At 35.7% G+C, this 13,982-nt stretch overlaps 1 protein-coding gene across 1 annotated transcript in view; it reads right to left on the bottom strand.

Annotated features, from left to right (window-relative positions):
* The window catches only part of LOC111509450 (myrosinase 1), a 38,131-nt gene that overhangs the window by 15,698 nt on the left and 8,451 nt on the right, over positions 1-13,982 (bottom strand). The window contains exons 2-4 of the mRNA XM_023165213.2: positions 11,608-11,874; positions 10,394-10,788; positions 5,792-5,886 (exon numbers count right to left, since the gene is read on the bottom strand). Coding sequence (XP_023020981.2) covers positions 5,792-5,886; positions 10,394-10,788; positions 11,608-11,874 — 757 coding nt within the window. The remainder of the gene's footprint in view (positions 1-5,791; positions 5,887-10,393; positions 10,789-11,607; positions 11,875-13,982) is intronic.

Here is a 13,982-nt window from a genome sequence, read left to right on the forward strand (position 1 = left end):
AGGTGGACATCTAAGTGGCCTTCTGTTGTGGAGATCTGCTTCATGCAGTCGATTTCTGACAGTATCACGACCAATGGTTACCTGGTGCGTCTGCTGCAACACGTTAACTAACTCAGGTGCTGTGATTGTCGGTTGTCTTCTTGCGGTTAAGACCAAAAATTGGTCTTGAACTGCAGTTGTAGCGCGTCCTCGCCCTGGATGTTGTTCGGCTGGACTACCAGTTTCACGGAAAAGCCGCCACAATCGACTGATAACACTTTGGGAGACCCCCAAACGAAGAGCTACATCATTTTGTCGCATGCCACCTTGAAAAAGCCCTACAGCTCTATTCATCTCAGCCAATGGTAAGTAATGGCGTTCCATATTAAAGCACAATATTTCCAGTTTAATTGCTGAGCAAGAACTGCATAGAATGTATAAACTCGACACTTTCAGATTATTCATTTTAGCCGAAAACCTACAGTTTGTAAAAAACTTGATGAAAGATTAGTTACCGTTTTTGCAGGCTTTGTTCAATCCATAGAAATCTACAGGGTGGTCGAATGTACCAATTTAATCGAAATTAAACGACCTCATGCATTTATTTTTATGATATTTAGTATATTATAAAAATATCCCTAGACTTTTCCGATGTGTGTATATGGCCATACTTTGTATTTATGTAGCTTAATGAGAGAATCTTCAGCAGAACCCATAGGAAGTTTTTATTTTTAGGCAACCTGCAGAAAAAATACAAATTATACAACCAGCTTCAAATATTAAAAACAGGAAGAAGATAAAATAAAACCCAGTAATGAATCACAACAGCAATGCGAAATTAATGAAAATACAGATAAACAGAGAGTAAAACCTTCTCAGGAAGCTATGAAAAATGAGATCGCTCTACTCGAAAAAAATCTGAATGCTTTGTATTCTGCCAGAGATACTATGCCAAGCCGTGCTGAAGTTAATAAACAGATCATTAAGTTGCGCGAGGAAATAAAAACAGCAAAACAGTCTTTAAACAGGAAGGTTTAAAACGCAATTGCCCAGAAGAAACACAGGGATGTTAGAAAAAAAGTTAGAAGATATTTGTCATGAAAATCCAGAAATAAAAAAAGACTATCTCTGAGGGATTCAGTGGGACGTCCTAATCTTGAAAGCAATCAACGCTCACTATTGAAAACAATCGCGGATATAGGTTTATTTGGGAGTGCAGCAGATGATAGAAGACGAACGGAATCAATTCGCAGCGTAAAAACTCTTGATGAACTCACACAAGAACTACGTAAAATAGGATTTGACAATAGTCGCAGTGGGACATATCTTTGTTTGATTCCCAGAAAATCTAATTCTGCAGAGGGACGAAGACATGTATCGACAATCTCTGTTAAGCTCATTCGGGCTCAAACTGATCACCACAAGAGCCACTTAAATAGCAAGTTCGCTGAAACATCAATCCATTATTTAGAGAACATAGCATACATACTTGGACCAGATCAAGTATTTTTCATATCTCAAGATGATAAAGCTCGAGTCCCTATTGGCGTAACTTCGGCAAATAAGCAGGCACCTTTTCTAATGCACATGGAATATATAATCAAACTGCCTGATCACGATTGGGTAATCGCTGAGCGTTATAAATTAATACCATCTGTTCATGCTGGTATCAAAATCACTTCCAATATGCTAGGACAACCGCAAGCCGTTGGATATTCTGGACCAACATACATCGCTATTCAAAGTGGAAAGCATAGTTCATCTACTGCTAATACACATGCTCAGGATTTCGAGACACTTTTCAAACTTGAAGAGTTTCGACCATCAACTAAAACTGACCATGGACTAGTAAAACCAGTGGTAATCATGACGGTTAATGGAGGGCCAGATGAAAATCCGTGTTATCAAAAAGTCATAGGGTTTACTTTACAACACTTCAAGCGACATGATCTCGATGCATTGTTTTTAGCTACCAATGCCCCTGGAAGAAGTGCGTATAACAGAGTAGACCGCAGAAAGGGAAGTCGGGAAATGGCTGGTTCAATATTGCCTCATGACCATTTTGGGTCTCATTTGGATGAACGTGGCGTTACTATTGATGAACATTTAGAAAGATCTAATTTCGAATTTGCAGGAAATGTATCAGCTGAAGTATGGAGTTCAATGGAAATTGATGGCTATAATATTAATGCAAAATATGTTGGGGCAGGTGAACAAGATCTTCCTGATTTTCCAGACATTAAATGGTATTCAGAACATGCGTGAAAGCCAATACTTGCTTCAAATTGTAAAATGTAGAAATACAGAATGCTGTCGTCCAAGAAGGGGCCTATTTAGATAACTAGACAACAGGTTTCTTCCACCACCTGTAAAAGTAAAACAAACAGTTGATGACTTGGTTTTGGATGAAGGAGGGCAATTTCTCAATCTTCCAGTGCTTCACTCAAAGATTTCCTGCAAATGACCTACGATTATTTTTGTCCGACGGTAAAATTGAGGCTATCAAGTCGAACATGCAAAATGTGTGTGTGGTCTTTATCATGCTTCCGTCAAGTCACTAAATCGTTACATCGAAAAGATCCATAAAAATGTAAACACGCACACTGATAGGAAAGTTAGACCTATAAAAGTTGCTGCTCGTCGTGCTAATGAACTGATGTGCATTATTCAAAATTTAGAGTACCATGATGTTGAATGGCTCGATGAGAACGACGTAGACATTCCAAAGTCGGATGGAAGTGAGCCGACTCACAACAGTGAGCAGCAATCGAAGCAATCCATTGTCATCGAAAACTTAGAATCATGGATTCGGGTTTCATGGACTGAAGACTGTTAATTTGAATTTATTATGTGTACCAAAAATTTAAAATGATTTTGTTATGTTAGTAAGATATCATTTATTTGGACTTTACTCTATGTTGAATATCGTATTAGTAAAATACAATCTCTATCCTAAATCTATTTTCTTATTTTTCAAATTATAATTATCATATTAAAAAAAAACAATACATTGATTGACAAATATTTACGTAAGCATGGGGAAAGGGGGTAAGAGATTTGCTTACTTTTGCTGACAAGGGGGATGGGGGGTAAATAGTTGTAATAAATCTGCTTACGTAATACTTGAACGGCCCCCAATGACTCTGACAAATTCAGAGTTTTCAAAAGGAGATCTTCAAACTAACATACTTGGCACTCAGTGGTCTATGAAAATCGTATCCTCAACTAAAAGAGCTCCCCCCTGTTATTTCATTCGTTACTGATTCAGTTAATTTATGGAACATGTCAGATGACATTTTTCCATGCCGAAAAGTGTTCTATATTTTGAGAAAACGTTGAATTCACTTTCTTGGCAACCTCACAATTTCACGTTTCATGGTGTTGAGTGAACAATACAGGCGATGGCCTCTTGCCAAATCAATATGGTTTTTAGTATCTCTTATTAAATGTTAGTGTCCAAATTTCAAATTCGAAAACTCTCATTTCTTCATAGTCTGCGAATAAGATTGTCAACTCATGAGCTCATTACGTATTACCTCTTCCCATATCAATCTGTATCCTCAAGCTATTCATCAGAACAGGTTTCAATTCCGTAACCTAGTTTGAATTTTGGTAATTCATGGAGCAAATCAAAGATATAAAGAAGTCAGATGGTTGATATTTTGGTATCTTCGATGTATCTTCCTTATTTCCGAGTGTACCCATATCGTAAACAATTTAATATCTGAAGGATCTTCCGTAAATAAATGAACCAGCCTACACATATTTGTATGAAGGTACGGCAGTGGGCGATCCGTTGTCCATGAGTAATCTGTTCATGAACATATATCAAATAGTACCAAGAGAAAAGTTAGATTACAATTCATGGACTGGGAGTCGATACGTGGATGATGTTTTCTACAGGAAAGGAGTTCACATATGGAATTGAAAATGGGGATTTGCTACCATTCCTGGGTGTTCTAGCGCCAAAAAAAGTTCAGAATTGGATGTATCAAAAAAATTACTAGCACTTTCAGATATATCCCTAATAGCTGCCGCTATTATCAATTGTCCATTGTACTTAGATTGATCAAATTTCTCTTGAACAAACAAAGATATGATAAAGAGAAAAAAGTTATCAAAAAACTAGATGAAAGTAATGATTACCTTTCGAACATAGTGAATGAATTGATTCAGAAATGGAAATTCAGAGAGTGTCATTGTGAATCCTCGACTTTTTAGAAAGCTGAAGGCTCAAAATTGATAGTTGTTCCGAAAGAACCAAAATATACCAATAGATTGATTCAAATTTTCAAAAATTTGAATATAAAAGTGGTCGTTACCTTCGACTAGTGTTGTTGAATGACAAAACGACGAAAACGAAACAGTCTGAGATTTACAGAAGAAAACAGTAAGGATACCGTTAGGATAAATATTGGTTGAAATGAGTGGAATAAGGAACATATTCCACATGTTCAGTTTCCTAGACCAGATGAGTCTAGTTTTGCTCAATATGCCTCAGAGGACGGTAACAGAATGAGTGAGGAATGCTCGAAATTGTTGAGACAGGTACATGACATTAGGTTTCTATATGCTCTCGAAAGATTAGAAATCTAAAAATGCGGAATAAGATCTATAAACTACTAGAAAGGTATTTTCCAAACAGACCCTTTCATACCCTCATACGTAATGATTAAAGATAGAGAAAAGCAAATATACTTGATTAAAAAACGCGCATTTCATGCCTGAGGTTGTGATCGTTTGTTTTTTCAATTCCGGTACTTCAGACGAAAATGATACTATTTTCTGACATTAGACTTTTAGTCCCCTGACTTTAGTCATGAAGGGGACTACAATGAGTCTGACACCCCTGTGTCAAATTGGCAGTGAAAGAGTCTATGAGTTACTGATGCCAAGATACTATTTATTTTCTAAATAACAACATTAATTGGAGAGATCCTGAATGTCAACTAGAATAACTCAGTCGAATATGCTTCATCAGTAATGAATATAATAGGTCATTCAACGAAAATATTTTCAATCCAAATTCAAAGGAACTAGAATTATCGAGCACTAGCGGATCCGGTGAACGTCGTTCCGCCAAGTCAATGAATAAGCAAATTTTGTATGTTAAAATTGATGTAAAATTGTTAAGAATATCAAAATTTATGGTACTCGTATATAATAAAATGAATGGGAATTGGTAGTAGGAGTGCTCTCTTCAGTGAATCACCCTGTGATATACAGTTTCGTTTCATTGTAACACGTCACTTTTATCATTGATGTTTTACTTTTTCTCATCCTGAGAATGGGAAGAGAATAGTTCCAATAAATTCGGCACTTCTCGTTCCCCATAACGGATTCAATATCCCCCGGAGCGTAAAATAACACCGGTGTCGCGTCAATACCGTAAGAGTGCTGTATATGGTAATATAGCACACTGAGGGCCGCGTTATGTCGATGGATATAGGCCGAGACCGCATATGCTGGACATGCTGATAGCAAGGGCATTGGGGTCTCGGGCGTCTCGCGACAGGCCCTGCACCTTGTATCAGGAACCTCTATACCCATCACGCGACTGCGGTAGACTAAGGTGTAGAAGATACTATCCTGGTATGCCATGATGATATTATTATTATTATTTTCCTTTATTCATATTTTTTCACCTTTTTAACCTTTCCTGGACTTTCACAAATAATTCAAAACCAAAATTATCAAAATCGATCCAGCCGATGTCGAGTTTCAGCGAGACCCATTAACATCATTTTTAAATATTCGATTTACAGCCTTTGTTGTCAATTCTTGTAATAAGATGTGAGAAAACAATACTCACCTGAAATTCCAGAATTCTTTCAGCAGCTGCAATATCCTCAAAACTATTAGTTTTTGGTTCAAACCATTCACAATCCAAGTTTATTGCCATTTTTGCTGTTGAAAATCGAATATATCAATTGCTCATTTCAGAATGAAATTTCAGTCAGAATTGTAGCCCAAAAATTAAATACTTGCGATTTAATAAAAGACAGACATTGCTGAACTCAACTGTCTTGCGATGACATGTTTTCGTACGACAACGTCGTCTGTAGAATCAACCGAAGACACGAATATTAAAAATAAACGTAGCTCCAAGAGAAGGTCTATTTCTCTGCAGCTTTACCTGCAAGGCAACTGGTTGAGAACAAAGCACAAAAAACAAAGCATTCAGCCTGGCATACAATCTATGCCGGTTCGCAATAGCGATGTGTGATGTTGGATCACGACTGGAAATAAATGCAGATGATTCTGATGCAATACAAAAAATCATCATGAAAAATGAGAAATAAAACTTTCCAGGTTTTTATACCACTTGTACCTATTTGTAACAAACATTACTATAAGAACATATAATGAACTGAAATAATCAAAAATGTGTATCCTTATGCAGTGTGTGAAAGCCAAATGGAATAAATTCATCATTTCGCTTACTGTATATATTTAAAAAAATCCCGAACAACAATTAAAGTAAAATAAATGAAAATCATGTGGTTACCGAAATTCGATAAAATACACTCGAAAACTAAAATATAATGCAAAATGTAATGACACGTAGAATACGAAAAAGAACTATTTAACATTATTCAACATATCAGGCGTGACTGACCTAATTGCAAGCTTTATTCGTTTTCTTAAGTCATTCAAATGTGAAGGTTTAGTTTTGAACATATTGCTCTTTACATATTTCCATAAAAAGGAATCTAATGAAGGAAGATCAGGTGATCATTCAATCGATCCTCGCCTCCCTATCAATCGATTGGGAAATGTATCGTGGTATTGTCGGACATTGAATTGGTAATGTGGTGGTGCTCCTGCTCAAACCATATCGCATTATTTGGAACTTGAGGGTTGCCTGGATCAGGATATAAATTTGCTAAACTTGAAATGACATCATTTCGAAGTAGTGCCAAATAAGTATCGCCATTCAAGTTGCCCTCAATGAAAAAGGGGCCAATGATATGGTTTCCTATAATCCCTGCTCAAGCATTAACCTTTTGAGGGTATTGCGTTTGTTCTTCTCTCATCCAATGAGGGTTTTCTGATGACCAGTAGCGGCAATTTTGCTGAATAACATGACAGTTAAGAAACAAAGTACACTCATCAGAAAACATAACGTCTTCTAATTGGATGATGATATTGTTATCAAACATGTCCATCATTTGCTCACAAAATCTTCATGTTCTCTCTAGAAAAACACGAAATAATCTAACCTTTGCAATAGATTACCATAGGTGTAACTGTGGAATGCATTCTCCTTTATCAAGAATAGTCATAAACGGGAATAATACAAAATTCGATCTCTTTCATATTTCCGAGAATATTCTTAGAAATAAGTTAAGATATACTTATTCTTAAATTGCTAGTATCTGTCATTTACTTTTATTCTTGCTTCATTTCAATTGTCTACTATAACTGTTTAAATTGTTATTACTAATAATTAAATTAGATAAGATTTGTGTTAACAATCTGATATTTGTATAACTTATATTAAATGGGAGTTACCCGTGAATAAATAAATAAAAAAAGAAGTTTTTTTGTCAAAATCGTCTTCCATGAGCTCTCGAGTAGATATTATTTTATAGGGATGCATTTTACTCTATTTTAATATGTTTACTATAGATGTATGGCTAGCATTGAATGTGGTGGATGCCTGTCTACTCGATGTATGTGAGTGTTCCTCAAACTCAAGCATCACATCTAATTTGAGTTCATCACTCATTGCATAGGCAGCTGCTTTTTGTATATGCCCCTCATGACCAAGCTCGCGAAACTGCTTCTCTATTTTGCTTATTGTTCCGTGAGATATGGGCGGTAAATTAGTAATTTCTGATTGAATAGGCGAGCTACTTCCTGTTGTGTTCGGGTTTTATCTTCATAACCAATCATTTTTGAACAGTTAATCTTACCATTTGTCAGACTTGAAATTAACGAACTTCAAACTTGAATTAAAATACTGACAACTAACGTAACATACAAAACAAGTTGACAAGCCGTTTCAAACTAACGTTGCCACAAAAATTTACAGTTTTTTAAAGGATACCATCTAAAAAAACATTGCTATGGTTTTTGCTTACTTTTTTATTATCGTTACCTCAACATGACATAAGTTTTGAGTATATTGCAATAAGTTTTGAGTGTATTTCATTGAATTTCGGCAACCACATGATTTTAATTTATTTTATCCTAATTGTTGCAATACACTTAAAAGCGATATAATTTTTGAATAGATAGTGAAGAGACCTTCTAAACGATATATTACAAGTCTATACTTTTCATTTGAAAAATTGGGGTTAGTACCTGTCATTCAAGGAAGGTTGAAGGAACGGGTTGCATTTTTCCGTTGAAGTATGTCAAATTATAATTTGAATTTGACGTATTTTCGGATTTTGTTGATGTACCGTAACCGAAATAATGAATTTATTCCATGTATATACCAGGGTAAGTAATAATCGACGGTCCTTAATGACTTTATGACCTGATTTTCTCTACCTATGACAATGTGGGTACGCTTATCTGAAAACTGGCAAGTAGACCAGGTCGATTTGGTCATTCAGTAGGTTAAATGCACAATGCTTATGGTTATGAATTTCCAAGGATTCCAAATAAATGAGTTTCTAACCCTCGCCTGCATAGTGACAAAAAAAGGATAGCGCCTCTACAGACCCCTACTACTTCACACTTGCCGTCATTCAGTCAACCAATCAGAAGCTACCACGCGTACAGCGGGAAATTCTCACCAGTAGATGAGCAAGCTTGGTCCGAGCGCATTTTAAGGTCGTGCGTCGTTGGAAAATGTTTCGGAGAGACTTTAGTGAGTGGCAGAGAGAAACATGTGACGCAATCGATGCAGAGAAGGATGGAATGAGTATCGGAGAGATTCAAAGAGCGTAGACCCCCTTGGGACTGCGTCTCTCCCCTCGGGTCCCCTTGGGACTCCTTCTCACATACCAGTCACGTAGTCATCGCCAACTGAGTGAAATTAAATTAAAAAAAGTTTATCGGTATGAGAATCAAACCCAGATTCGGAAACTTGAGGTTGCATTCCAGGGAATAGTTTGAAAACGTCGAATCATTTTTACCTAGTCTAAAGGACCGTTTTGTGTTGAGCATACCGTTTCAAGAAATTTCGGCCACATTGTTCGCACTTGAAATTAAACAGATTAATTTCTTAGAACTGGCCATCACACATAATAAATTTGAGTTCAATGTATTCATAAAACCGAGCTCTACAGACATTACAATCCCAAGTGATTCCATCTCGACAGTCATAAATCAGCAGCCTACAATTCAATGCTACACAGAACATTCTCGTTACCTTTGTTTGCTAATAATCTAGACAGGGAAATCAATATTATTATACAGATAGGACATAATAACAGTTTCAACGCAGACACAATCCAGAAGTTAATATTCCCCAGATCAAACAATTAGAAATCAAGAAATTTGTAACGTTAACATATTTGTATAAGAACAGGAACCATTGAGAAATTTTTCAGAAAAAATAAAGTGGAAGTGTGGCCTAAAGGCCACACGTCTGGTTATCTAATTTCCTTTTCAATGCCAAAGATGAAGTGGTTTATGTGCCCAAGTTTTCAGAGTGTAATAGTGTTTATGTGGGACAATGTGGCCAAAATTTCTCAAAACGGTATGATGAACATGGAAGGTCCTTCAGACTAGCTAAAAATGATTCCACGTTTTCAAACCATTCCTTGGAGTTCAATTACAAGTTCCCAAATCTTAACGATAAGGAAATTTTGCACTATGTAGACGAGGGTTGGAAACTCAATTATTTAGAATCCTTGGAAATTTATAAGCATGAGCGTTGCGGACGTAACCTACTGAATGACAAAATCTACTCGCTATTGAATGACCAGAAAAATTACTAGACACAACTGTTTTGGATATTTATCTTCAGGATGATCGAAAAAGTGAGTCATTGTCATTGGACTGTAAATATCGAAACATTAAAGGAAAAGATTGGTCAAAAAATCGGTTCTATCATTCCAGAAGTAAAAACAGCTCAACACGCCTCTTTCAGTAGATTGGGGTATTTTCTTGCCATTAATAGCGAAAGTATTTTGTTTTTTCGAAATATTCTCATTTAAATATATTTTGATGAATATTTTTGCTGAACATAAACTGCTTTTGAAAACTTCTCTATTGTATTCAATGTAAAGAATATATCACCAAAGTTGTTACTAGCGATACATGGCCATTTAAATTTTTTAAATTGAGGATGCCACCTATTGAAAGTAGGAGGTTGGGAATTGAAATGAAAATCGACCTGTCTGAACATATTTTGGAATAAACATGGTCTACATTTTTATTTCAAATTCATCCGTTACTTTTCCCAAGCAGTGTTATCGCGTTATCATGCAATTTGATTCCATAAATATCTTACCTTTTCTATTAGGGAATTCATTTTTATACATGCGATAGACGGCAGCATGAGACATAATAACAACCTTGGTACATTCGAACTCTTGATATTTCAAGCCTGGCGCACTCTCCCCACTACCATAGCCATAGTTACAAATTATTCTTGGCTCATTCACCGTAATCCAGTAGTCAACGTTTTCTAGTCTTTCAATGACTATTCGGGAGTAATTAACGAATATGTCAATAAGTAGTGGGTTGGTCCACCCGCCAAAGTCTTTTTGTAATTGTTGGGGTAAATCAAAATGATATAGCGTTACTACTGCTTTCATATTGTGTTTCACTATTTCATCAATTAAATCCTCATAATATTTGAGGCCAACTTCGTTGATGGTGCCCATATATCCTGTAGGAAGGATTCTGTAAATAACGTAGATATTGTCAAGAAATATATAGATATTTCAACTTTTTAAGGATTTGAAAATAAATAGTATATTTTAAGTAACACTTCATTGTGAAATTTTCACTGGACAGTTCACAAAATAAAAAAACGCGTTTCACTATATCAAAGCTTCTTCGGGAACGTTTATACTCCATACACTGAATACCATTTTCAGTACCCTTCCAACCCACCACATCAACCTTCGATATTCCTTTTTTTACTTCTATCATGCATCCCTAAATACATTCAACTCTATGACAAAATATTTTTTTGTTTCAAATTAACAGAGTTTCAGAAAAAAGTAATGAATATCAATCTGATCGTATTAACCCGATTGAGATGTATGTGAAAGCAATGTCTAGTTTGAAATATCAAGGAAACTGTTATTTAAGGAGTGATTTCGAACTGATTTCAAATATATAAACTTTACTAACTGATAAACTTGTGAAGATGTGATCCTACAGATATAAAAAAATAGATGTAAATTTCTGATATTCATTTTTTTCAGGAGAAATATCATCTGTATTGTGATACCCAATTTTGCAAGAACATTCATTATAGACTGAAGTATAAGCAAAACTGTAACACTAGTTGAATAACATGAATCAACGATTCAGCTTGAAAACATCAAATCACACCACTGGTATTGTCGATTATTTCTAATTGATTGATTGATTGATTGATATTTCTAGTTGATTCGTGAAAAAATATAGGTACATTCAACAAAATATATGAACTCAAAACCTTTTCATCTAATTTTAGCAATCCTAGATACATACAAATTATGCAGAAATTACCTAGTCCAAGAAATAGAGATCCTGTAGACCGAAAATCCCAGACTCGCGGCAAGAGAGACATCCTCCTTATATTTATGATAAGAATCACAAGCTTCGTCGGCATTGTCATTATTTACAATCCTCATTGGATTTTCATGGATAAAATGATCCCATATATTCTCGCCTTTTCCATCTTCATTCCAAGCACCTTCTATTTGGTAAGCCGATGTTGCAGCACCAAACATAAATCCCTCAGGAAAAGATCCATTGTTTTCTTTGTATGCATCACTACAATAAAAAGGTATTTATCAAAGTGGAAAACCCCATGAAATTCCAAGTAGAATTATGAAGTTTTCAGAATGATTGACGTATTTAAAAATTCTCCCCTGCAGTTTAGCAGGATCTCGTTCCTCATTTGAACAGAATTGTGGTGTCAGTGGAACTGTGTGACAAACATTTTGAGTCTAAGGTCAGTGCTTTTGCGGCGAGGTATAAATACTATAGTGCATTTAAAAGTAAAGTTGAAACAGTTTAGCAGTGGCAGCGAGAGTAAGATGTTTAGCTGGAACGTGTGCTTTCGAAACCGAGTTAAATAATAATAATAATAATAATAATTGCTTTTATTGACAGGAACGAATACAAAGAAAAAAAAAATATATATATATATAAACAAAAATATAACCTCCTATCAAATGGCAGGATTCAATTTCTGACCATGCTACGGAGAAATCGCAACATGAGCAGACCTTGCTCTTCCATCCAACCAAAAAACGTGTGCACCTATGTAAACATAAACACAAGTGCACACAAGCAAACATAACACCAGACAACACGATTGAAAATATACTTCATAAAACAGTATGCAAGACACATTGAACATATGTATAATACTATAATTTAAAAGGAAAAAAAAAGAAAATATATACTAGCACTTGAAATTCAGCATGCTAGGAATTTCATTCATAAGCAAAAGATGTTTAATTTTTTTCTTGAATATAATACAATTTGAATTCTTTAGTTCGTTAGGTACTTTGTTGGAGAGCCAGGTTATGTAATAAGAAAACGATCCACGATAATGGGAAGTTTTGTGGTGAGGGGGCGTGAGCAAGTTCTTGAATCTCAAATTAAGATTATGAACGTCGGTCCGAAACCTGAGTTTGTTGTAAAGATAAGCAGGCTTCATGTGATTTATTATTTTGTGAAATAATGGACATGCATGTAAGATACGCCGATTTTCCATATTCAACCAACCCAATTTTGGTAAGTGATGTGTCACATGATCCCGTCTTCGCGAACCAGTGATCAACCTGACGCATGAATTCTGTAATACTTGCAGTCTTCTCTTATCGGTTTGTAACAGATAAGGACCATACACCACATCAGCATAGTTCGCATGGGATAAAACAAGTGCATCGCAAAGAATTTGTTTAGATTGGCGATTCAGTATTTCACGGTTACGATAGATTGTTTTGAGGTTACAGTACCCTCTTTTCAAAATCAGTGAAACATGCGATGAAAATCTTAGCGACGGATTTATCAGCAAACCAAGGTTTTTTATATTGTCATCTTCGCCTTTTATTGGTAACGACACGTTATCGACAGTGATGCTTATATTATTCAAGCACTTTTTTCTAGTTGCTGACCTCCCAAAAAGCATGACAAACGATTTGTTGACATTCACAGAAAGACAGTATTTTTCCGAAAGTTCAGTCAGACTTTTCAAATCTATATTGATTTTTCGGCAACTATCATCTACAGAAGATTCCTCGAAATGCATGTATATCTGCGTATCATCAGCGTAACTATGTATGTTTGTGTAACGAAGGCAATGAGGGAATTGGGAGGTATATATTACAAACAAAAGTGGCCCTAGGATGGACCCCTGCGGAACACCATTCCGAGTAGCAAGAAAATCTGATTTGATTTTGTTCAATATAACACACTGAGAACGATCACTTAGATAGTTTTTCATGAGTTCAACTGAGTTGGGTGAAAATCTGAGATATTTTAACAAAACTAATAAAAGCTGATGGCTAATCGTGTCGAAAGCTTTTGAATAGTCTAACAAAACAAGTAAACACAAATTATTACTATCAACCGAAGCATGAATATCGTCCATAACTTTCAACAGTACAGTTGTACAGCTATGTTCAGCTCGAAAACCTGACTGAGTAGGAGGCAGTATATTGAATGTATCAAGATAATCGCGCATTTGAGAGTTCATGATTTTTTCCAGCGTGTAGTTCTACGTGACAAATTTATCATGGGACTTGACCCATCGATAATTTCAATGAAAAAATCACAATCGACTTCGACAAGGTCATAGAAATTACGAGCTGTTAAGTTGAAAAAGCGGAGATGAAAAACAGCCTACGAGTGAAGGAAGAAGTTTTTTA

The sequence above is a fragment of the Leptinotarsa decemlineata genome, unplaced genomic scaffold (genome assembly GCF_025532065.1).
Source record: "Leptinotarsa decemlineata unplaced genomic scaffold, Ldec_3_MD MMD2_tig00026354_RagTag_RagTag, whole genome shotgun sequence".
Classification (NCBI taxonomy): Eukaryota; Metazoa; Arthropoda; class Insecta; order Coleoptera; family Chrysomelidae; genus Leptinotarsa; species Leptinotarsa decemlineata.